Below are 25,089 nucleotides of genomic sequence, written 5' to 3'. Positions count from 1 at the left end.
CTCAGTTTATGCCATTTAATATGATGTTGGCTGATGGTTTATCATATATGGCCTTTATCATGTTGAGATATTTTCCTTCTATACCCATTTTGTTGAGAGTCTTAAACATAAAGTTGTGTTGTATTTTATCGAATGCCTTTTCTGCATCTATTGATAAGATCATGTGGTTTTTGTTCTTTGTTTTGTTGACGTGGTGTATTACGTTAACCGTTTTACATATGTTGAACCATCCTTGAGATTCTGGGATGAATCCCACTTGATCATGATGTATTATTTTTTTAATATGTTGTTGTATTTGATTTGCTAGTATTTTGTTTAGTATTTTAGCATCTGTATTCATTAGAGATATTGGTCTGTAGTTTTCTTTTTTTGTGCCATCCTTGCCAGGTTTTTGTATGAGGGTTATTTTGGCCTCATAAAATGTGTTTGGAAGTATTGCTTCTTCTTCAGTTTTTTGGAAGACCTTCTGTAGAATAGGGACCAAGTCTTCTTTGAATGTTTAATAGAATTCACTAGTATAGCTGTCTGGGTCTGGACTTTTATTTTTGGGGAGGTTTTTAATGGTTTTTTCTATTTCTTCTCTACTAATAGGTCTGTTTAGGCTTTCTGCTTCTTCTTGACTCAGTCCAGGAAGGTTGTATTATTCTAGGAATTTATCCATTTCTTCTAGGTTGTTGAATTTAGTGGCATAAAGTTTTTCATAGTAATCTACAATAATTCTTTGTATATCTATGATGTCCGTGGTGATTTCTCCACTTTCATTTTGGATTTTGTTTATATGAGTTCTTTCTCTTTTTTCCTTGGTAAGTCTTGCCAGGGGTTTGTCAATTTTGTTGATCTTTTCAAAGAACCAGCTCCTTGTTCTATTAATTTTTTCTATAGTTTATCTGTTCTCTATTTCATTTATTTCTGCTCTGATTTTTATTATCTTCTTTCTTCGGCTTGTTTTGGGTTGTTTTTGTTCTTCCTTTTCCAGTTCCTTAAGGTGTGAAGTTAAGTGGTTCACTTGGGCTCTCTCTTGTTTGTTCATATAGGCCTGAAGTGATATGAACTTCCCTCTTATCACTGCTTTTGCTGCATCCCAGAGATTCTGATATGTCGTATTGTCATTTTCATTTGTCTGTATATATCTTTTGATCTCTGCGCTTATTTCTTCTCTGACTCATTCATTTTTTAAAAGTATGTTGTTTAGTTTCCATATTTTTGTGGGTTTTTTTTCCTCTTTTTTGCAGTTGAATTCTAGTTTCAAGGCTTTATGATCAGAAAATATGCTTGGTACAACTTCAATTTTTCTGAATTTGCTGATATTATTTTTATGGCCCAACATATGGTCAATTCTTGAGAATGTTCCATATACACTAGAGAAAAATGTATACTCAGTCACTTTGGGATGAAGTGTCCTGTAGATGTCTATCATATCCAGGTTCTCTAGTGTTTCGTTTAAGGCTACTATATCTTTATTGATTTTCTGTTTGGATGACCGATCTAGAGCCGTCAGCGGTGTATTGAGGTCTCCAAGTATGATTGTATTTTTGTTAGTTTTTGTTTTAAGGTCAATAAGTAGCTGTCTTATATATTTTGGTGCTCCTTGGTTTGGTGCATATATATTAAGGATTGTTATGTCTTCTTGATTCAGCATCCCCTTAATCATAATGAAATGACCATTTTTGTCTCTGAGTACTTTTGCTGTCTTATAGTCAGCATTATCAGATATGAGTATTGCTATGCCTACTTTTTTTTGGATGTTATTTTCTTGGAGTATTGTTTGCCAGCCTTTCACTTGAAATTTGTTTTTATCCTTGTTGCTTAGATGTGTTTCTTGTAGGCAGCATATCGTTGGATTTTTTTTTAATCCATTCTGCTACTCTGTGTCTTTTTATTGGTGATTTTAATCCATTTACGTTTAGTGTAATTATTGACACTTGTGGATTTCCTATTGCCATTTTGTAAATTGCTTTCTGTTATTTTTGTATCTTGTTTGATTCTTCTCTTTTGTTTTTCTATCATTTGTTTTTGTTTGTTTGTATTCCATACTTCTTTCCTCTGTTGCTACCTTTTTTAAGTCATGTGCTTTTGTGGTGGTTTTTTTAAGGGTGGTTACCATTAAGTAATGAAAAGGGTACCTACAATATTCATTGTAGTACCCTATCTTGTGAGTGTTTCTGCACTTCATCGTCTTTTGCTACTGTTAATCTCTGTCCTCTGCCCTTATTTTTTTGCTTTTGTTGTCACAGTTTAAATTTGGTTTTATTGTGTTCTTGGTGGAGCTTTTACTTGTGGTTTTCTTTTGTTTTGTTCTTTGGATCTGGTTGGAAAACCCCCTTTAGTAATTCCTGGAGTGGGGGTTTTCTGATGATAAATTCCCTCATCTTTTCCGTATCTGTGAATGTTGTTATTTCTCTTTCATACTTGAAGGATAACTTTGATGGGTAAAATATTGGCTGAAAGTTTCTCTCTTTCAGGACTTTAAATATTGGGGTCCACTCTCTTCTAGCTTGTAGAGTTTCTGCTGAGAAATCTGATGATAATCTAATAGGCCTTCCTTTATATGTTGTATTCTTCTTTTCCCTGGCTGCTTTGAGAATTTTTTCTTTGTCATTGGATTGTGCCATTTTCATTATTATGTGCCTTGTCGTAGGTTTGTTGTGATTAAGAGATCTCGGTGTTCTGTTTGCTTCTTGAATTTGAGGCTTTAGTTCTTTCCACAGGCTTGGGAAGTTCTCGTCTATTATTTGTTTGAATAAATTCTCCATTCCATTTTCTCTGTCTTCTCCCTCTGATATACCTATTATTCTTATGTTATTCTTTTCGATGGAGTCAGACAATTCCTGTAGGGCTTTCTCATTTTTTTAAATTTTTGAGTCTCTCTCTTCTTCTCTCTGTTGTGCCTCAAGTTGCTTGTCTTCTATTTCACTAATCCTATCTTCTATCTGACCTGTTCTATTAGCTAAGCTTGTTACCTCGTTTTTCAGTTCATTAAGTTTTTCATTTCTGTTTGATTTGTTTTTATAGTTTCAATTTCCTTGCTAATATATTCTTTGTGTTCGTTGAGTTGTTTTCTGAGCTCACTAAATTGCCTTTCTGTTTTTTCTTGTATATCTCTGAGTATTTTTAGGATTTCTATTTTAAATTCTCTGTCATTTAGCTCCAAGGTTTCCAATATATTAAATTTTTTTCCATAGATTTTTCCACATCTATCTGTGTTACTTCTCTTTCTTTTGTATCCATGATATTTGATTTCCTTTTTCTTATTGGCATCTGAGGGTGGTCTTGTTGATAGCACTAATGAGAATTAATAAAGAACAAAAAGTAGGAAATAAATAAAATAAATAAAATAAAATAATAAAAAATAAAAGAAATTGGAAAAGAAAACACAAAATAAACCAATAATAATTTATTATTTCCCTCCCCTTTTCTTTCTTCTCTTCCCCTCCTCTTTTCTCCTCCTTAGGAAAATATTGTGATAAACTGTGAATTATATTATGCTAAATGAAACAAAAACTGCCTATAACAGAGGGCCTGAGTTGGGGGGAACTCTTCAAGGGGCATAAAAGGAAGTAGGGACCCACAAAATGCAAAAAAGGAAAAAAATTGAGTCAAGTATAAAATGATTTGCTTGTAAGTAATGGTCAACTAAGAGATATAATGAGAGGGATAAGAGAGAAACCAGAAAAAGGGGGGGGGACAAACTATTGTATTAAGTGGAGCAGAGATTGAATAGAATGGAAATCCTGGGTTGGGAGGAATGCTACTGAGTTAAAAAGCGAAGTAAAAAAGCACCCAAAATGCCACAAAAAATTTCAAAAAAACTTGAGTCCCAAATTAAATAATTTGTTCGTGATTGAGGATTGAATGAGAGGAAAATTAAAAGGAGAAAAGAAGAAACTAATAGAAAGAGAGAAACAAGAAAAAGGGGGAAAGGAAAGGAAGAAAAAAACAAAAACAAAAAGGGAGAGTTAAGGGTTTTGGAGTGTAACCCTCATGGAGAGTAATGAAGAAGAAAAGAAATAAAATGAAACACTTATGGGCAGTGTAGTTCAAGAAAAGGAAAGAGTAAGATGGGCAGAGAATAACAGGACCAAGGTTGAGGAAATAGAAATAATACTAATAAAGGCAAGAGGGTGAAAGAAACAAACAAAAGAAATAGTGGAACAAATTATAAAGTCTGTGGATTTTTCTTGAATTTGAGAGGTTAACTTCTTCTTCCCTTTTCTTTCCTCTCCCTCTTCCTAGTTGGTGACTCTGTACCCCAGGCTCTGCCCCTGTGGCATGCTTAGGTAGGGATTTGCAGTTGATGAAACTACGGCAATGTCATATATTTGGCTTTAGTCTCATTGGTAGTCAAGGCTTGTTAGCGTTTGCAGGCTCCAACAATGAGAGAGTCCGTTTTCCCAGAGCCTCTCTCCTAGTCTCTCCTTCCTGAATTAGCAGCCTGATTATGCAGGTATGAGGCTGCCACTGCCTCTGCCCCTGCCTGGGGAGTAAGAGGTTTAGAGAGCTGGCAAATCCCCACTCTATCTCCACTTAATGCAGGGCTCTGGGTAAGGCTCTGGCAGTCAGAGCAGCCAGTGTAATCAGGCTGGGCTGGGAGCCAATTGCTCTCAAGGTGACGTTCTCTGAGCTTCTAGGCCTGTTCAGCACGCCCAGCACTCTATGGGACCACTGTCCCCAGGCTTCCGCACTTTGTAGCCTGTTTTGGCTGGTAAGATGCCCTAGTCACTGCCTGCAGTACAGGAGGTCTTAACACTGCCAAGTCCCTCTTTTTAGGGTATGTCTCTGTTGGGCAGATAAAATGTATTATGCTCACTTTGTTAAAAATGGTGCTGCCCACGTGAGGCCGTCACCCAGGTGATATTAATGTGTGTTGAGAATCCTTGTAGCCTGGGGCTTGGTTTTGGGATTAAGCCTTTCCCACCCTTTTTGATGTGGGGTGGTACAATCCAATCATGCCTCAGAGAAGTGACTTTGTATTAGAGACTTCCCTATTTTGTATATTGGATTAGAGGTTGTGAAGCTACAATATAAAATGGGGGCAGAACGAGAGTTTGCTCTCTTGGTTCCTGAGATTATCATTAGAGGAGAGAGCAGAGCAGAGAGCAGAAAGAGTGGCCAGGAGAAGCAGCCAAGATGGCAGAGTGCTGAGTGAGATGCCAGTTTGTGCAGTTTGTATCTGGGATAAGGAAGGAGATGGGGAACTGAGGAGAATAAGGCTGGTGAGCTAGAAACCTTTGATTCTAGGAAACTCGGATAAGTCAGTGGCTTTGTGAGCACTGAATGTGAGTGGGTTTTGGAGCCCAATGTGTAGTTTTTACTTGCCCACTGGGTGCAAGCTAGAATTAAAGAAGATGGCTCATCAGTTTGTGGCTCCATTGTTTCTTTACGGACTGTCCGAATCCGATGCGAACCTGCATGGGCCAGGAGGCTGCTGTGATAGTGGCCGTGGCTACTGGCTTTACAGTCCCTGAGTATGAAAGCTCCGCCAATCAGAAGTTGCCCCCACCCCTTTAGCAAGAGGCACTAAAAAATATCACCCCTCTTGTCTTGGATAGCTGGACTGAGAGAGATCTTGTCAATTATAGACACGTAGGTCAGTTGGGAGGTGAGCAGCTTGTGGGTTAGGCTAATTTCAGTGATTGGATCCGAGGAATTTCTCCAGAATGAACTGCAAGCTGTGCGTGTGCCCCTCCCCCAACGCTTGATTGTTAGCCTGAATGGCTAGGTGAGGCACCCCTCCCGCCCAGAGAAGCTCGGGTATAGGGAAGTTTGCTTTGGCGCACTCCCCGTGGGCCGCTGGCAGCTGCTACTCCTAGCGCAGCGAATACTCCCACGTGGGTGTTTGCTGGGCTGCTCGCGGCCCGGCCCGGGGCGCGGGAGGCTGGACTGCTCGTGGCCTGGCGCATGCGGGGCTGGAGTGCTCGCAGCCCGGAACAGGAGGCTGGGGTGCTCCCGGCCTGGCGCGTGGGGGGCTGGGCTGCTCACAGCCGGGCGCGCGGGAGGCTGGGCTGCCCGTGGCCCAGGGCTTGGCCGGTCGCTCCCTGCGCAGGCTGGAGGCTGGGATGCTCGGGGCGTGGCGCACTGGCGTTTGCTCGCGTGGGCTGATTCACCACAGGCACACTCTTTCCTGGGCTTGAACGAAAGTCCATGCTGCAGCCTAGCTTCCTCCACACCCCTAGCTCCTCCCAACTCTCAGTTCGGAGTGAAAGCAGCCTTTGCTCAGGTTAGTGAGGAAGGCAGAGAGTTTCTTTGTCCGACTTAATTCCCTCAGGGTTGATTATATATTTAGCCAATTTTTCGCTGGATCCTACCTTCGCCTTCAGGGTGTGAAACTCTCGGATGATCCAAGAATAGGTTTTTCTGTCTCTGGTTGTTGAACTTGTTGAAATTTTGGGGAGATTTTTCAGTCCGTGTCCTCACGGCGCCATTTCTATGACATCGTTATTTTTCTTTAAATAGTCAATTATCTTTTAAAGAGACTTGAAAAAGAAAGAAAAAAGCTGTATATGTTTATTCATATAGTTAACATTTTGGGAGCATTCTTATAGTGTTAGTCTACTGGTAATGAATCTTTTTAAGTTTTGTACATCTGGGAAGAAAATCAGTGATCTTTTTTTTTTTTATGTATTTTTGGTCTCTAGAAATTACATTTGGTTATTTTTTTTACATTATTTCTCTCTTCGTCTTTGTTTTGTTTTAACGTTTTCAGCATATTTATAATAGCTCTTTTAACATGTTTGTCTTCTTGTATCATCACTGTCACTTCTATGTCCGTATCTAATGACTGATTTTTCTCCTGCTTATGGATGTTGTGAATTTTATATTGGTAAAAGCTGGCGTTTATGTGTTCCTTTGATGAGCATTAGTCATTACTTTTTCAGGTAATTAAATTACTACTGGATTAGTTTCATCTTTTCAAGGCTTGTTTTTATGCTTTCTTAAGGCAGTTTTAGAGGAGACTTTATTTTAAGGCTATGTTAACTTCACTACAAAGGTGTGATCCCTCCAATGTCACCACTGAATTCCTCTGGTGTTGGACAAAAATTCAACTCTAGTTACCAAAAATTTCTAGTTCTGGTAGCTATTCTGTTGCTAGCTCCCCAGAGATTCTTTGCCAGGCCTCCTGGAGTTTTACCCTACTCATACATGACTTAGAAATTTAGTAAGCCTACACAGGTTTCTAGAGCTCCTTTTCCATGCACCTCCCTCACCTCTGGTATCCTGCCCACAAAGTCCAGTCACCTCTGCCTTTCCTAACTCCAATAGAGATCTCTCCAGCTCAGCAATACTGCCAAGCCCTGATTTTGATCTCCTCCCTGCTTTGTGGTCTGGAACGTGCCTCTAGGTAGATCGCTGAGGCAATCATAAGAATCACCTTGTCTTCCTTCTCTTAGTGACCTCAGTCCTATACTGGTTATTGTATAATTTCCAAAAATAGTTGTTTCTTTCATTTTTTGAAGTTTTCTAGTTATTTACAGCAGTAGGGAAAGTTAGTCTTATTTTATCCAAGCAATAGAAGCAGAAACTTATTCAATTTTAAAATCAACAATTTACAGCAGTCCTTATTTTGGGAATACAGGGCAAAGAAAGAGATTGACTACCAGGAATTTATGTTTCTTTTAACTGGAGGAGTAAGTCTTAAGAGTGCTGAGAAAAATCCTGATCCATCATGGTTACAGGATAAAAGCTGGGAAGAAATCTGCCGTGCTAGTGAATTTCCTGCCTTCAAAGAACTCAGGTAATTGTTTTTAAACTTGTTAATTTAGCATTGAATAATGATGAATATATATTTAATCTAATGATTTTTAAATGGCTCGATAGCTTCTTGATTTATCTCCTTGCTCAACAATCTCTTTAAATTTTTTCCAATGAAAAACTAACTAGTAAGCTTTTTTCCATTAGGACTCATTTTTGTGAACATATAAATGAATGGCAGGAAATATATGACAGTAAAGAGCCACACAATGCTAAACTTCCAGCACCAATGGACCAGAATCTAAATGAACTACAGAAAATAATAATTCTTCGGTGCTTAAGACCCGATAAGGTAAAAGACAAATATGTTCCATTTGGAACCAGATAATTTACCATTTTTGAAGTATTAGGTTTAAAGTTACTGTTATTTGGTTCTGTAACCCTTATTTCAGATGCTCAAAAGGATTCACAGAACTCCCTATATCTATAGGTTTACAGTTTTCCTCAACTTAGTAAAATTTTAGCCATTATTTTTTCAAATATTTTTAGCCAGCACACCCATTATTCTAATTAAATGTAATTAGACTGCTTGATATTGTACCATATGTGATTGATACTCTGTTAATTATCTTTAAATATTTTGTATCACTGTGCTTTAGTTTGGATAGTTTCTATTGCTATCTCTAAGTTTGCTGATGTCTTCTTTTGTAACATCTAATCTATTATTAATCCCATTCAATTAATTTTTTTTCAGCTATTATATATTTCATTTCTAGAAAGTTTATTTGGTTGTTTAGATATGTATTCAATTTCTCTTTTCATTCTGTTTATGTTTTCTTTTAAATACTTTAACACGGTTATAATAACAGTTTTAAAATCTTTGCTAATTCCATCATTTATAAAATTGTTTCTATTTAATGATTTTACTTTTGGATTTAAGTCATATTTTACTGCTCCTTGGAATGCCCAGGAATGTTCTATTGGATGATGGACATTTTTTTTGTTGTTGTTGTTTTGTTTGGTTTTTTGTTTGTTTGGGGGGTTTTTTTGGTACCAGGAGTGGGGTACGGATGATGGACATTTTTGATTATTTGAATTTTATCTTCCTTTAGAGCTTGTTGAATTTTTGACCTGACCAGTGATGGCACAGTGGATAGAGCAGGGGTCCCCAAACATTTTACACAGGGGGCCAGTTCACTGTCCCTCAGACCGTTGGAGGGCCAGACTATAAAAAAAACTATGAACAAATCCCTATGCACACTGCACATATCTTATTTTAAAGTAAAAAAACAAAACTGGAACAAATACAATATTTAAAATAAAGAACAAGTAAATTTAAATCAACAAACTGACCAGTATTTCAATGGGAACTATGGGCCTGCTTTTGGCTAATGAGATGGTCAATGTGCTCCTCTCACTGACCACCAATGAAAGAAGTGCCCCTTCCGGAAGTGCGGCGGGAGCCGGATAAATGGCCTCAGGGAGCTGCATGTGGTCTGCGAGGCCGTAGTTTAGGGACCCCTGGGATAGAGCATCGAATTGGGATGCTGAGGGCCCAGGTTCCAAACCATAAGTTGTCAGCTGGAGTGTGGGCTCACCAGATTGAGTACAGGGTTGCTGGCTTCAGCACAGGATCAGTATGAACCCTAAGGTTGATGGCTTGAGCCCTGGGTCACTGGCTTGAGCAAGGGTTCACTGGCTCAGCTGGAGCTCCCTCCCCATCAAGGCACATATGAGGAGCAATCAATGAACAACTAAAAGTGGTGCAACTACGAGTTAATGCTTCTCATTTCTTTCTCTTCCTGTCTCTCAAAAGAAAAAAAAAGATTGTTGAATTTTGTTCTGCTAGTTAGGGGTTAGCAAACAACACCTGTCCACTGGCTAAATCTAGCCCATGACCTGATTTTGTCCAGCCCATGAGCTAAGAATGGTTTTTATACTTTAAAGTTGTTGGAAGGAAATAAGGAAAGGAAGGAAAGAAGGAAGGAAGGAAGGAAGGAAGGAAGGAAGGAAGGAAGGAAGGAAGGAAGGAAGGAAGGAAGGAAGGAAAAATGGAAGGAAAGGAGGGAGGGAGGGGAAAGAAAAAAGAACAAAAAAAGAAAGAAAAAGAGAGAAAGAAAAAGAAAGAAAGAACAAATGAAAGAGAGAAAGAAAGAAAGAAAGAAAGAAGAAAGAAAGAAAGAAAGAAAGAAAGAAAGAAAGAAAGAAAGAAAGAAAGAAAGAAAGAAAACACAGCAGAAACTGTATGTGGCCCACAAAGCCTAAAATAAACTCACAAAATTAAAGAATATTTTATAGCTTTATATTCATTTTGAAATATCCCCTAATTTTTATGAGCAGTAAGTATATTTACTCTCTAGAAAAAAAGTTTGCCAATCCCTTTGGTTATGTAGTTAAGTTACTTAAATTCAGATTTTTCCTTTCAAAAATTGTTTTAAGATTTGTTAGGGCAGGTGTAGAATAGCCTTTACTTAATGAATAGTTTCACAGCACTACTAAAGTGTAGCTCTTCTGGGGCATTTACTGAATGCCCCAAGAGATCACCACGGACTCTCACTGTGGCTAGACGGAACTTGAGATCCCCAGCTTGCAGGACCTCCGCTGGCTCCTCAGCTCCCCAGTCTCTCTTTGCTTGGCCTGTGCATGTACACCACAGTATTCAGCAGATATTTAAGGGTACTGTTATGCAGATTTCTGTGCTCTTTTTCTGGATAGTTCCCTTCTAATTTGAACTCTGCAATTTCCAGCAGCTTCCGCTTTCTTGAACTCTGGTTCCTGTCTTCCCAGCTCCGCAACACTACGTTGCTGTGCTTTTAGTCGTGCTCCCTGTTTTACAGTCTGGAATGTGCCTTCCAGAAGAAAGCTGAAGGAGTAATAGGTCTTAACTTGTTTATTTCCTCTCAGGGATCACAGCCCTGTACCTCCTACTGTCTAAATAGCCCAATGTTTAAAAATGTTTGTTTCATTAATTTTGCCCATTTTTTAGTTTATGGTAAGAGAATAAATCTGGTTCCTGTTATTTCATATTAGCTGAAGCAGAATATGGTAAAAAAAAAAATCTTGTATATGTCACAATTTTCTTAGGAGAAATGTGCACAAAAGTCTTTCAGTAGGTAAAATAAATAGGGTGATAACTTTCATACATTCAGGAAAGGTGATTATAGTGTTACAAAAGGAAATTTTTTAAACAGACAAAACTAGAACTATACTCATACATGTATTTTAAACTGAATAAGTTACTTCACCTTTCTGACCTCAGGTTATACCACTTATAAAATGAAGGTGTTGAAAGTGACTATGATGGTCCCTTCTCTTCTTATTTTTCTTCCTTCCTTCCTTCCTTCCTTCCTTCCTTCCTTCCTTCCTTCCTTCCTTCCTCCCTCCCTCCCTCCCTCCCTCCCTCCCTTCCTTCCTTCCTCCCTCCCTCCCTCCCTCCCTCCCTCCTTCCCTCCCTCCCTCCTTTCCTTTCCTTCCTTTCTTCCTTCCTTCCTTCCCTCCTTCCTTTCTTTTGTATTTTACGTTTTGAGTCAAGTTTCAAAGTTTCACCAGTATTATCTAATGCTTCCTTTCGTCTTTGACTAGGTTCAAATATTGTAGAAGCCTACATAGTTACTTGACTCCTTAGTATTTCTCCATATTCTAACTCCCAAAGACCTTTGTACATTGTTAAAAATTAACTCATTGTTTCTTACCCCATAGTTGTGTGTATGTACATGTTTCTTTCGATAGACAATAAGTCCATGAAGGCCAAACAATGCTTTATTCATTATTTTATCACCAATAGCCTCCCTTTTTCATGATAAACTGAGGAATGTGTAGCTCTGCATCTGGGCAACACCTGCCTATTTGCACTCTTCTGAATGGCTACCTGATGGCCAATGGGGATGTTGCTTCAATACTATATGTGGGGTTATTTCTTTGTCTGCTGTGCTTGGGAGCCTGTGCTTAAACATCACAACACTTCCCACACTGGGACGTACAGTAATTGTCTATTTGTTAGAGTTTCCCACAATACTGTGAGCTTCTTGAAGTCAGGCCCCATGACTTCTTTTTCTATATATCTCCAGGACTTCAAGCAGTTCCTAGCTGATAGAATCAATCGGAGTCCAAAAGACCAGTGTAACAGGCTTTAATGAAAGGAAACCTGCCAGGCTGTCTTGTAAGGGAGAGCAGCCCCGGGTTCTCTAATAGGTAGGGTTAAATAGGGGATTTGAGGGTGGAGGTTGGTAGTCATTAAGGAAAAAATGTCTCTCAGCGATTTATGTAATACTAAGGGTAAATAAGCTAGGGGACCTTCCACACCCGGGTTAGTCACCCAGATGCTTGGGGGAAGGTGATCTGGAACATCTAGTTTGTCAATGTACCTTCATCTACTTAAGGGAGGAGGGGGACATGGCCCCCACCTGCAACCCTATCACTAGCAAATGGTAGGAGCTCAGTAAATGTCTGTGAATTGAGTTGAATTGAAAAAAATTAAACTAAATTCAATTAAAGCCTGTATTATTTGGGATTCTCCAGAGAAATAGAACCAATAGGATAGAGAGAGATAACAAAAGATAGAGATTGAGAGAGATACAGAGATAGAGATAGAGAGAGATGAGGTAGAGATATAGATAGAGATTTTAAGTAATTGGCTTATGTATTTTGTAGAAGCTGGCAAGCCCAGTAGGCTGAAGACCCAGGGAAGAGTTGATGTTGCAGTTCAAGTCCAAACGTAGTCTGCTGGCAAAATTCCCTTTCCTCAGGGGAAATCAGTCTATTTTCTCTTAAATGCTTTAACTGATTGGACAAAACCTACTCATATTATGGAGGATAATCTGTTTTAATCAAAGTCTAGTGATTTAAATGTTAACTTTATCTTTAAAATATCTTTACAGCAACATCTAGACTAGTAACTTACCGAATATCTGGGTACTATGTCCAAGCTAAGCTGACACATAAAATTAACCATAACAAAGCTTATCTCCAGGTCTTCTCAAATCTCCATAATTTCTTCTCTAGAGTAGCTTACATAAAGGATCAAAATCTTTTAGAAAAGTTTTAATTCTTTTTCTTATATTAAATTACTGGAACAAGATACTTCTACTATAGAAAACTATCCTACTCAATCTCAGGAAGCATTGCCCTGGCCAGCGCATAGACTATGGGAAGCAAGGTCTCTGTGTCCTCAGCATCTTCCCTTCCTTAAAATGTATATTGAAAATCTGCTGTGCTAGGTAAAAACTGTATATGGCATTAATGGTAAAAGAATAAAAAATATTTCATCATTGTTCATGGGAAGTTATTAAAGAAGATAAAAAACTGCTATATCATTATGAATTCCTAATAGAAAAACTTTTAGTGGCCTTTCAATACCTATAGAATAATGACAGAAGAACAGCTTGCCGGTCTTGTTACCTTGACTAATCGGACCTCTTTTCTGCCATTCTATTCTTATCTTCTCCTAGAAACTTGCACTGTTTCAAACTATAGAATTGCTCACAACTACACAAAATTACTCATATACAAAGCTGCCCTCTCTCTTTCCATCTATTCCACAGACTTTCCAGGACAGCAAAAACCCATGATTCTCTCTCCTCTTTTCTTTGAATTACTACAGCTTTCATTTTAGAAAGCTGTTTGGCATTTAGAAGATAATACCCAATACCTCTTTGTGCTTATTTTCTGCTGCTAATGTTGATGAATTATGTTCTTTTATTTTTTACTTATTTTTATTATTTTGTTTTTATTTTTTTAGAGAGAGGCAGGGAGAGAGAGAGAGAGATAGGACATCAATCTGTTCTGGTATGTGCCCTGACCAGGGACTGAACTGGTACCCTCTATGTTTCAGGATGATGCTCCAACCAACTTAGCTATCTGGCCACGACTTAATTTTAAGAAATGTATTGATTGATTTTCTTAGAAAGACAGAGAGAGGGGAGGGGGAAGGGAAGCACACATTGTTGTTCCACTCAGTCTTACATTTATTGGTTGCTTTCCATGTGTGCCCTGACTAGGGATCAAAACTGCCACCTTGTCGTTTCAGGATGACGCTCTAACTGACTGAGCTAACCAGTCAGGGCGCATTATTTTATTTTTAATTTAAATATAATTTTACTATAAGTAAGATATTCCTGTGGTTTAAAATTGAAACACTATTTGAGTGACATGAATATATGAATACAGGCCCTGCCAGTTAGCTCAGTGGCAGAGCATCAACCTGGTGTGTGGATGTCCCAGGTTCAATTCCTGATCAGGGCACACAAGAGAAGCACCCATCTACTTCTCTACCCCTCCCCCTCTTGCTTCTCTTTCTTTCTCTCTCTTCTCCTCCTGCAACCATGGCTCAATTGGAGCGAGTTGGCCCTGGGTGCTGAGGATGGCTCCCTGGCCTCTGCCTCAGGCGCTAAGAATAGCTTGGTTGCTGAGCAATGCCCCAGATGGTCAGAGCATCACCCTGTAGAGGGCTTGCTGAGTGGATCCCAGTCAGGGTGCATGCGGGAGTCTGTCTGTCTCCCCTCCTCTCACTTAATGATAATAATAAAGAATATATAAATACAGTCAGAAGTGTATCTCCAGTCGTTACCACTGAGCTTTGCAACATCCTTCCTCTCAGGCAGTGTCATTTGCTCCTTGTTATCCTTTCATACACATATAAATATGCATACATGTAATGTTTCTACTTATTTTTAACACAAATGCTAATATCCACTGTTTTACATATTTTTATTTTTTCTATCAGTTCATAAAGAGATTTCTAGGTTTTTACAATTGCACAGTATTCCATTATATGAATAAGCCATAATATCTTTCTTTCTTTTTTTTTTTTCATATTTTTCTGAAGTGAGAAGCAGGGAGGCAGAAAGTCAAAGGCAGACTTCTGCATGTGCCCAACTGGGATCCACCTGGGAAGCCCACCAGGGGGCGATGCTCTGCCCATCTAGGGTGTTGCTTTTTTGCACCCGAGCCATTCTAGCACCTGAGGTGGAGGCCATGGTGCCATCCTCAGTGCCCAGGCCAACTTTGCTCCAATGGAACCTTGGCTGCAGGAGGGGAAGAGAGAGACAGAGAGAAAGGAAAGAGGGAATGGGGAAGAAGCAGATGGTCACTTCTGTGTCCCTGACCAGGAATCAAACCCAGGACTTCCACATACTGGGCCAACACTCTACCACTGAGCCAACCGGCCAGGGCCTATACCATAATTTCTTTAGCTAATTTCTATTTATAGATCCTTACAATATTTATACATTACCTATTTATTGCAACCTATTGCAAAAATGCTATAATGAACAACCTTATTCAAAAATCATTTCTCATGGAATTGTCCACCTGAAACATGTAATAATGTCACCCCAATTAAGTAAAAAACTATGCAAAATAAAAAATAAACATATTGCTATTATTTTTTTTAATCCAAGGAGTAAAATTCAAAAGTTATTTTGATTTTAAAGAAGGATTTTTTTTCAGTTGAGAGAAGCTTTATGTGTCTGAGTTACTTGCTGTTGCTACCGTATTCAACAGGAGAGGTTTTTTGTTTTATTTTTTGTTTGTTTTTTTGGGTTTTTTTGTACTTTTCTGAAGCTGGAAACGGGGAGAGACAGTCAGACAGACTCCCGCATGCGCCCAACAGGGATCCACCCAGCACGCCCACCAGGGGGCGACGCTCTGCCCACCAGGGGGCGTCGCTCTGTTGCGACCAGAGCCACTCTAGCGCCTGGGCCATCTTTGCTCCAATGGAGCCTTAGCTGCGGGAGGGGAAGAGAGAGACAGAGAGGAAGGAGAGGGGGAGGGGTGGAGAAGCAGATGGGCGCTTCTCCTGTGTGCCCTGGCGGGGAATCAAACACGGGACTTCTGCACGCCAGGCCGACGCTCTACCACTGAGCCAACCGGCCAGGGCCCCAACAGGAGAGGTTTTAATAGGTTCTAACCTGGCTGCAGGCAACCGTTCTGTGAAATAGAGGCACCTCATTCTTCCATCTTAAGAGATGCTTCTAAAAAAAAAGTCATTTCTCTCAGGTACAGCTCCCTCTCAGAATAATGTCTTAGAAATAATTTTGCTGGGTTAGTGAGTTGCCCATTTGTAATTTTATAGGTATTGCCAAATTGCCCTCCATGGAAGTTATACCAGATCACTCTTCCATCTCAGTGGGTGAAAATGTCTACTTACCCATACTTTTGCCCAACAGTATGTTGCCAAACTTTTGGATCTTTGACAATCTATGCAGAGGGTTTGAGGAATTTGGGGATTGATCAAGGAAAAAATATCATGAGGTGGCAGTAGCACACATGAACTTCATTGAATGATGCTTTGACAGGTTCACATATTGGGGAGGTAAAAGTCTCTCACAGTGGGAGTCTGTCAAAAGGCCTGGAGTGCCTGACCTGTGGTGGCGCAGTGGATAATGCATTGACCTGGAAATGCTGAGGTTGCCGGTTCGAAACCCTGGGCTTGCCTGGTCAAGGCACATATGGGAGTTGATGCTTCCAGCTCCTCCCCCATTCTCTCTCTCTGTCTCTCTCTCTCTCCTTCTAAAAATGAATAAAGAAAAAAAAAAGGCCTGGAGTGGGGGGTCAGGTGGAGGTGGGGGTGGAGAGGGAGTTCACTACTCTAAGGGAGGAAGGCAAGGAAACTCCCAAGAGAGAGGAGGCTAGTGCAAGCTTAGGTGGTATTGCTTAGCAGCACTGGGCTGGGAGTCTCTGGATCAGAGCTCTGAAAGGCAGCAGACTCTTGGGGTCTTAATGATCTAGGGCTTAGCTTATCTATGACCAGTAGGTGTTTGGTGCAGCCCCACATTTAGGCAGACTGTAAATGGCTAAAAATCTGATTATTTGGGCTATGTTTAAAACAACTGAATGTGTAAAAAGTTGAGTTTGGTATACTAGTGGGCTTTTGAGCTAACAGGTTTCAGCCTGTGTGAACAAATAATCTAAAAGTGAATACACGGAAGCTATCTTTGTTCCTGATAAGTGAAAATGGTATCTAAATATAGTTATAGTTTGTATTTTATGAGTTTACTACAGTACTCAGATTACGAGAGGTCAGTATGATCCTTTAGGTCAGTGGTCCCCAACCTTTTTTAGGCCACGGACCAGTTTAATGTCAGAAAATATTTTCATGGGCCGGCCTTTAGGGTGGGACGGATAAATGTATCCTGTGACCGAGACAAGCGTCAAGAGTGAGTCTTAGTCGGATGTAACAGAAGGAATCTGGTCATTTTTTAAAAATAAAACATTGTTCAGACTTAAATATAAATAAAACAGAAATAATGTAAGTTATTTATTCTTTCTCTGTGGACTGGTACCAAATGGTCCACGGACCGGTACCGGTCTGAGGCCCGGGGTTTGGGGCCCACTGCTGTAGTAGGATATACACTAAACTGCCGTAACAGAGACCTAAAATACAGTAGCTTAAATAAAATAAAAATTAATGTCTCTCTCTAAACAGCCCAGAGCAAATGCTTGAGGGCTGGCAGACCAGCTCTGTTCTTGAGGTCATCCAGAAATTCAAGTTCCTTTTCTTGTGCTGGAGAAGTCCCCTAGGATGTGGGCCTCATCAGCAAGACTGAAGCTGGCTCTTGATGAAGAGAAAGAGTGTGGAAGGCCAACAGCTTCCTTATAAAAATATAATCTGGAAGCTCCACTTATAATTTCTACTTGTATCCCTCTGACCAAAACTTAGTCACATGGCCACTGCTTGCTGCAAGAAAGGTTGGAAAAATGTAGGGTTTATTGCCAAAAGGAGACAAAGAATAGTTTGTAGGCTCTCCTCTACTGAATGAGGTTGACCATGTTTCCTAATCATACGTTTAAGATCAGTTTTAATTTCATTTTCTGTAAACTGTTCATCTTCTTTACCCAGTTTACTTTTGGATTATCAGTCTAGTCCCATCAATTTATAGAGACTTCTGTATTAGGGGAATTACACATTGTCTGTGATACTCTGCAGGCTTTTCTTGGCCATTAAACTCATATTTTACTTTGTCAGTTTTCAGTAATAATCAAGGTTGTTATGTGAAATAAAAATTACTCTAAAGATCATATCTTTTCTCTCTTTAACAGATAACTCTAGCTATAACAAATTATGTAACTGACAAACTAGGGAAAAAGTTTGTAGAGCCTCCGCCATTTGATCTGACAAAGAGTTATTTGGATTCAAATTGCACCATTCCCTTGATTTTCGTGCTATCTCCTGGAGCAGATCCCATGGCCAGTAAGTGTTTATACTGTCAACTTTACAGAAATTATAAATCATTATACTTAATGTCCATTTTCATATGACTATAAATCAGTTAGTAAGTCCAGTATTTTATAAGGAAAGATAACTAGAATTTTCCAATTAGATACCTATTACAGAAATATAAGCATATTTTATCATTTTAGAGTAGGCAGTGAAACCTTTTTTTTGTGCCTTCTTAGGCCTGCTGAAATTTGCAAATGATAAAGCTATGTCAGGAAATAAATTTCAAGCTATTTCACTGGGACAGGGACAAGGACCAATTGCAACAAAAATGATTAAAGCAGCAATAGAAGAAGGAACTTGGGTTTGCCTACAGAATTGTCACCTTGCTGTCTCCTGGATGCCCATGTTGGAAAAAATATGTGAGGATTTTACCACTGAAGTCTGTAACTCGTCCTTTAGGCTTTGGCTCACAAGTTATCCATCTCCAAAAGTATGTTTATTTCCTATGGAGTTCAGTACATTTATTTAATTATCTGTTACATTGTATATCTTAATCAAACTTTAAATGCTTAACCTTAGAGGTTTTAAAAACATTTCTGGAGTCCTCTGTTATGCCTATTTTTAATCCACTGGTGTTTGTATTTGACTCAAGCTGGTGATTGTAAAGAATACTCTGTTTATTTTGTCTTAGTTCCCAGTAACAATTCTACAGAATGGAGTAAAAATGACTAATGAACCTCCCACGGGTCTTCGGATGAATCTTCTCCAATCATATCTCACTGATCCAGTTTCTGATCTTCATTTTTTTAATGGATGCCACGGAAAGCAGCTGGTAACATTCAGCCTCTGGAACTTTTAAAATATGTTTTTATAATAAATATATATAAATATATAAATACTTTATTTAATAATGTTAAACTTTAGCATTTCCTAAGAGGACAGAAATTGTACCTATCTGTTCATTTTATTCTCAATAGTTTGTTTGTGTTCTGTTTCCCAAGTAGTAGGTAGTCAAGTAAATATTTGTTGAATAAATGAATCCAGTAATATATTTGATTAAGACCCATTCAACAAATATGTGTGTTAGATACTTTCCTAGGTACTAGATATAAAACAATAAGAATAAAATAGACCCCCCAAAAAAATCTGCCTTCATGGAACTTAAATTCTAGTGATAATGTTTTGACATATTAATAATACTTTTCAATGTATCCATGTAAACAGTTTTGTACATGGTATTGGGGACTTTAAGAGTCCCAATAAATAATACTCCTTTCCCATGCTCAAATTCTTACTAGTTAAGAAACAGGAAGCCCTGGTCAGTTGGCTCAGCAGTAGACTGCTGGCCTGGCATGTGGAAGTCCTGGGTTTGATTCCTGGTCAGGGCACACAGGAGAAGTGACCATTTGCTTTTCCACCCCTCCCCACCTCTCTCTGTCTCTCTCTGTCTCCCTCTTCCCCTCCCGCAGCCATGGCGCAAAAGGTTCAAGCAAAAGTTGGCCCCAGGTACTGAGGATGGCTCCATGGCCTTGCCTCAAGCAATATAAAATACCTCAGTTGCCCAGAAGGGCAGAGCATCGCTGATAGGGGACTTGCCAGGTGGATCTCAGTCAGGGCACATGCCTAAATCCATCTGTGCCATCCAGCCTCTCAATCAATTAAAGAAAAAGAAAAAGAAAGAGAAAGAAAAGAGAGAGAGAGAGAAAAGAAAGAACAAAAGGAAGGAAGAGAGAAAGGGAGGGAGGGAAGAAGGGAGGAAGGGAGGAAGGGAGGAAGGGAGGAAGGAAGGAAGGAAGGAAGGAAGGAAGGAAGGAAGGAAGGAAGGAAGGAAGGATAAATACATAGGAAACAATTTATAACTTTAATTACTGATATAGACTAGGTTGGAATATGTAGCTCATGTCTGTGAAGAAATAGGCTTCATATTACTTACCCCAGAATTAAACAGATTTATCCACCCAGAGAAACAAGGGAGAAATTTTTTCTCTTGAGAAAGCTCACTTCTAAGAGAGAGAAATAAAGGAGAAGCTGAGCAAAGCATATCTGGTTAACTTTTCCCAAATTTACCCATCACATAGGTCACTCCCCTCTCCTGCAGGGAGTACAAGGAAGGAGAAAATTCAGGAGTGTTACATTAATTGAGGTTTTCCCACATGGAAGAAAGTATCAGTGTTAGGGGAAAGTACCCTGTCCTCACCTCCAACACATGCATGCTATTTATTATATTTGCCTATTTGAGCTAGAAAAAGAATGATATTGGAGATAAAGATTTTATTTCTGTGGAAGCCAGCTAGTCTCTTTCTGTTTATTGATACTTTCTGTGTGCTCTAGTTTGAGCAAGAATTTTGTTTGTAATTCCGGGAGAAAAAAAGGGATACGTGGTGGTTTTAGCTATGAAAAGATTAGTAGAATGGAGAAGGTGTGGTGTCTAATCCCACCCAGGGTCTGAGGTCCTGCAGTTAGAGGAGAGAGACCCAGAAGCAGAGAAGGGAAACTTTTAAAGATTCTAAACACAAGCAGAGCTGCTTTGGGGCTCAGGTGACCCAAATAAAGAATGGCACTGAGTTGGAGAAGCAGCACTCCTGGACTGAGCAAGCAGCGTTGGTACCCCGAGTGTTGAGATTTGTACAACATCCAGAGATAGCACCCTGCCTGTGTATTATCATTTTTATACACCCAGCAACCATTCTAAAGTAAAAACAAATGGATGCTAGGTTAAGAGAAGAAAAAGAGTATAGATGCCTTGTGACATCAGTTCTCCATGTGCATCCCACTCATCTGGTGGGGCCCCACAGCCAGGATTTCTAACGTGATTGGTCTGGGGTGGCGCTTAAAAATGTACAGTTTTAACATATTCCTATGTGCTGCTGATATTGATGGTCCTGGAATCATTCTTTGAGAACCGCTGCCCTAGGGTTTCTGTAGTGACTTTTTTTTTGTAGGCACATGTGAAACTCCTTTGAAGCTCCCAGAATTAGCTGAGATGCCCTTCGGTAAGGCTAATTTATGACCATTGGGCCAGCAATAATTTGAACTATCATCATTTGGCTATTAAAAGTAAATGTGATCTTTATAGTCATAGATAAATTGACATCTCGGGCATCTGAATTATCTAGCAATGATAGTATATTAGTTATTTGTTAGTTTATATATATTTCCTACATTCAGCTGGTTTCCCTTAAGGGCAGGGATCCATTTCTATATTTCCATCCATCTATCCATCCCATAAATATTTATTGAACACTTATTAGGTGTAAGGCACTCTTCTAGGAACTGATAATATGATGATAAACATATAAACATATGAAATACATAACATAAAAATCTCTGATTTCATGGAGCTCACATTCTAATCAAGGGAAATATATGCAAGACAAGCTTAACCATAATTAATCCCCATAAATCTGGGGACTTGTTAAAGTTACAGATGTCAGTGGCCACTCCTGTAGATTCTGTATGTTCTCTTAATTTTTTATTTTAGTGAGATGAGAGAAAGAGAGAGAGAGAGAGAAGGGGGAGAGGAACAGGAAGCACCAATTCCCTTGTGTGCCTTGACCAGGCAAGCTCAAGGTTTGGAACCAGCAACCTCAGCATTTCAGGTCAACGCTTTATCCACTGTGCCACCACAAGTGAGGCTCACTCCTAGAGACTCTGATTCACTAAGTCCAAAGTATAGCTCAAGAGCAAGTGTAAATAAACAGGTAACAAAGGAAATTTAAATGTTAACTAGGTTGGAGACCAATGCCATATATCATGAACTACAGGAGGACAAATAAAGAAAGGAAGAAAGGGAACAAGCATTTATTGAACACCAGCAGGTTCCAGGTAGTTTAAATAAACAAGCCTTATAACCCTGTAATATAGGTATTATTATCACAGCCTTATTTTTTAAATAAGAAAACTCGGGTAAATAAAGTATCAAAGTCATATAGCTCACAAGTGTTAGAGATAGGATTTGATATCCAGGTCACTCCGTCTCTTCCCACATTTTTGTGATTAACTCTTCTTGGAGGCTGAAGAAAGCTTCTTGGAGGAAGTGACATTTAAAGTAGGCACAAGAAGTATGCCTAAAGGCACAAAATTATGACAAAACTGTTGAAAGGACAACAGGAAGCTCATTTTGGCTTGATTGGTAGGAAGTCACAGTAGAAAGGAATATAGGGACAAGACTGAAAAATTTTATATGCCTTGCTAAGGAATTTGTATGAGTCAACACAAACCAGCACCACACCATAGAAAAAACCAAAAGGAGTATGCCTTTTGGTTTCCTGTGTTGATGATATCATCTTTAGATAGATGATGACATCATCCTGCTGCCCCCTTGCGTTAGTCACAAAATATACCTTGGAGAATGTAATTCAGAAATCAGTTGGTAAAAAACACATGGGAGGTTGGGAAATGCTGCCTTCAGAAAAGACCTTTTTTTCAAATATGTATTTTTAGATATTTAAGAGTGTTTTTAGCATATATAGATTGGCTTTTTTTAAAAAATAGAATGTAGATAACAAGACTATGGCAAATTCCTCTGACGTTCTTTATCACATCTCTTCAGCCCATATCTAATTCCAGCCACAGCTGTAGAAAGCATTCCTTTGTGCATTCAGACTTATCTTAGGCTGACAGCATCTCATCCTAAGTGTGCATCTTTCTGTATTCTGTTCCTAGGAGTTCTCTGATACCACAGGGTCTTCTTGGCTCACAAGCATAGGCCAAAAATGTAGAGAAATCATCACCTCCTTAAGAAACCCATTATGGGAAAATATGTAGAAAATATAACTAAATTAGTTTATTGCTCTCATTGACAAAAGGTTTTCCCCTATTAAATATATCACTCACAGTATTTGTCCAGGAATATGTAAAATATGCTGTGATTTATGTGCAATATTTCAAGAATACAGCTATTCAGTTAATCCATGGTGCACTCATTTTAATATTGTAGAAACAACTTCTGCATCACATAAAAATAGCTAGATGGATTTTTACTGCATTTGGAGCTATGTTTGAGACGGTCTAACTTAAAATATATGCTGTGTAGCATACTTGAAATTTACCTGGTGTGACTTTAAAGGGTTGGAGGCCGTCCTCCACAGCACTGACTCAAGCTTAGTGACACAGTTGTGAAGATGCCTTGGACAGTAAATAAACAGTGGTTTCAAAAATGATCTCTGAAGGGAAAGTCACAAAAGCAGAAACTATATCGTGGTATTTATTCATATCATAATAATTAATGATACTTCTGCACTTGTAATCTAGAGCATATGGCAGTGAGTCTATAGATTAGCATTTAAGTATTGAAGTTATAAATATCTGTGAACAAATACCAAAGTATTATTAGCTAATACTTTGGTAAATGGTAGAATTATTACATTTTAATAAAGTTTAGTATTATTACAGTTTGTATAGCTTTGGGGGTTTTAAGTCATAAAATTAATACTTTTTATAGTAAACATTATTTTAGATAGCATGTCTTTTTTAAGTAGAAATTTTAGATTACAGGATCTGACAGTGAAAAAGAGCATTGATTCCCCTCATTTAACTGGTGGAAATCTGATTAGAATATTTTTTATTGTATAATTTTATGTTAAAGGCATGGGAGAAGTTGCTGTTTGGAGTGTGTTTTTTTCATGCCCTTGTACAAGAGAGAAAGAAATTTGGTCCTCTTGGTTGGAATATTCCTTATGGATTTAATGAATCAGATTTACGCATCAGTATTCAACAACTACAGGTAAAATTAGAAAGGAACTAACACTAATCAAGGATAACTGTGTATCAAACCCTTTGCTTAGAATAACTTATTGAATTCTCCCAGCACCACTTGTGAGAGGCCCATGTGACATATGTGTCACACATATGAAGATGCCATGGACAGAGTAAATAAACAGTGGTTTCAAAAATGACCTCCAAATGGAAAGTCACAAAATGAGAAATGATTTATTGGTGTTTATTCATATCATAATAATTACAGCTAGTGCTCGACTTATGACTACGATTGGTTCCGACAGACTGGTCGTAACACGATTTGGTCCCAAGTTGAGTAGGCTATATGTACAGTACTGATCGTTGCTTTGTTATAACTGTTGATCGCATGGGTGCAGAACCTTTCATAGCTTCACAAATTCTTTATCTTTCAAAATCGTCGACACAGTCAAGTGTGATAACTTCATATCACGTGCGATCACATTCACTTTCTTTCCTCCTTCGTACTGCTTAATTACCTTCATTTTCGTGTCGAGATCGATGGCCTTTCTTTCCTTCTTGGCAGACTGAGGCATAGACAAAGACAATTTCCTCTTGGTAGACATCTTGGGAGGGGTTTGATGAAAAATATCCAAGACACAAAACACAAATTGCTGTACCGAGTCTGGGATAACAGTTGAAATGGTGCACGCGGAGATGGCAGTGCTGCCGGAAGCTGTCCACACTGTCATATGTCCAGCTGGGCAGCGCTTGCACTGCCAGACGTGGAGCAGTCGTGGCTAGCGATTGTGGTTGTAAAGTCGAATGGTCGCAAGTTGCATAGGTCGTAAATCGATCAATACCTGTACTCTTCTGCACTTGTAATCTAAAGCATATGGCAGTGAGCCTATAGGATAGCATTTAAGTATTTAAGTTATAATGTGTAGATAGTAGTAATAACTATGATTATGAGCCTGACCAGGTGGTGGCACAGTGGATAGAGCATTGGACTGGGATGCAGAGAACCCAGGTTTGAAACCCCGAAGTCACGGGCTTGAGCATGGGCTTATCCAGCTTGAGCACAGGTTCACCAGCTTGAGCATGGGGTCACCGGCTTGAGTGTGGGATCATAGACATGACCCCACGGTCGCAGCCCCATGGTCACTGGCTTGAGCAAGGGGTCACTCACTCTGCTGTAGCCCCCCGGTCAAGGCACATAGGAGAAAGCAATCAATGAACAACTAAGGAGCCACAACAAAGAATCAATGCTTCTCATCTCTCTCCCTTCCTGCCTGTCTGTCCCTCTCTCTGTCTCTCTCTCTGTCTCCCTTAAAAAAAATGCTGATTTGTGAAGCACTATCTCCATCTCGATTTTTTTTTCTGTACAAATTATGGCAAACCTGATTCAAACTGGTTTAAACTATAATAAAATTTATCTCACATTTTTTTTAAAATGCAGAGCAAGGACAGGCTCTGGAAGACCCTGGTTTTTTCTTTTTGCAGTGTCCTCCTTACTGTTGGCTTTATATAGGTCCTCACTACCCTCTCCTCCTCTCCTCCCTTCC

General features: G+C 39.2%; 1 protein-coding gene across 1 annotated transcript in view; it reads left to right on the top strand.

Moving 5' to 3' along the window:
* DNAH12 (dynein axonemal heavy chain 12) overlaps window positions 1-25,089 on the top strand; it is a 376,621-nt gene that overhangs the window by 328,388 nt on the left and 23,144 nt on the right. The window contains exons 61-66 of the mRNA XM_066245398.1: window positions 7,574-7,732; window positions 7,897-8,041; window positions 17,728-17,878; window positions 18,085-18,338; window positions 18,540-18,680; window positions 23,436-23,573. Of these exons, the coding sequence (XP_066101495.1) occupies window positions 7,574-7,732; window positions 7,897-8,041; window positions 17,728-17,878; window positions 18,085-18,338; window positions 18,540-18,680; window positions 23,436-23,573 (988 nt within the window). The remainder of the gene's footprint in view (window positions 1-7,573; window positions 7,733-7,896; window positions 8,042-17,727; window positions 17,879-18,084; window positions 18,339-18,539; window positions 18,681-23,435; window positions 23,574-25,089) is intronic.

Source organism: Saccopteryx bilineata, chromosome 10 (assembly GCF_036850765.1).
Source record: "Saccopteryx bilineata isolate mSacBil1 chromosome 10, mSacBil1_pri_phased_curated, whole genome shotgun sequence".
Classification (NCBI taxonomy): Eukaryota; Metazoa; Chordata; class Mammalia; order Chiroptera; family Emballonuridae; genus Saccopteryx; species Saccopteryx bilineata.
The sequence above is the reverse complement of the archived record's forward strand: the minus strand, read 5'-3'. Positions and strand labels throughout refer to the sequence as shown.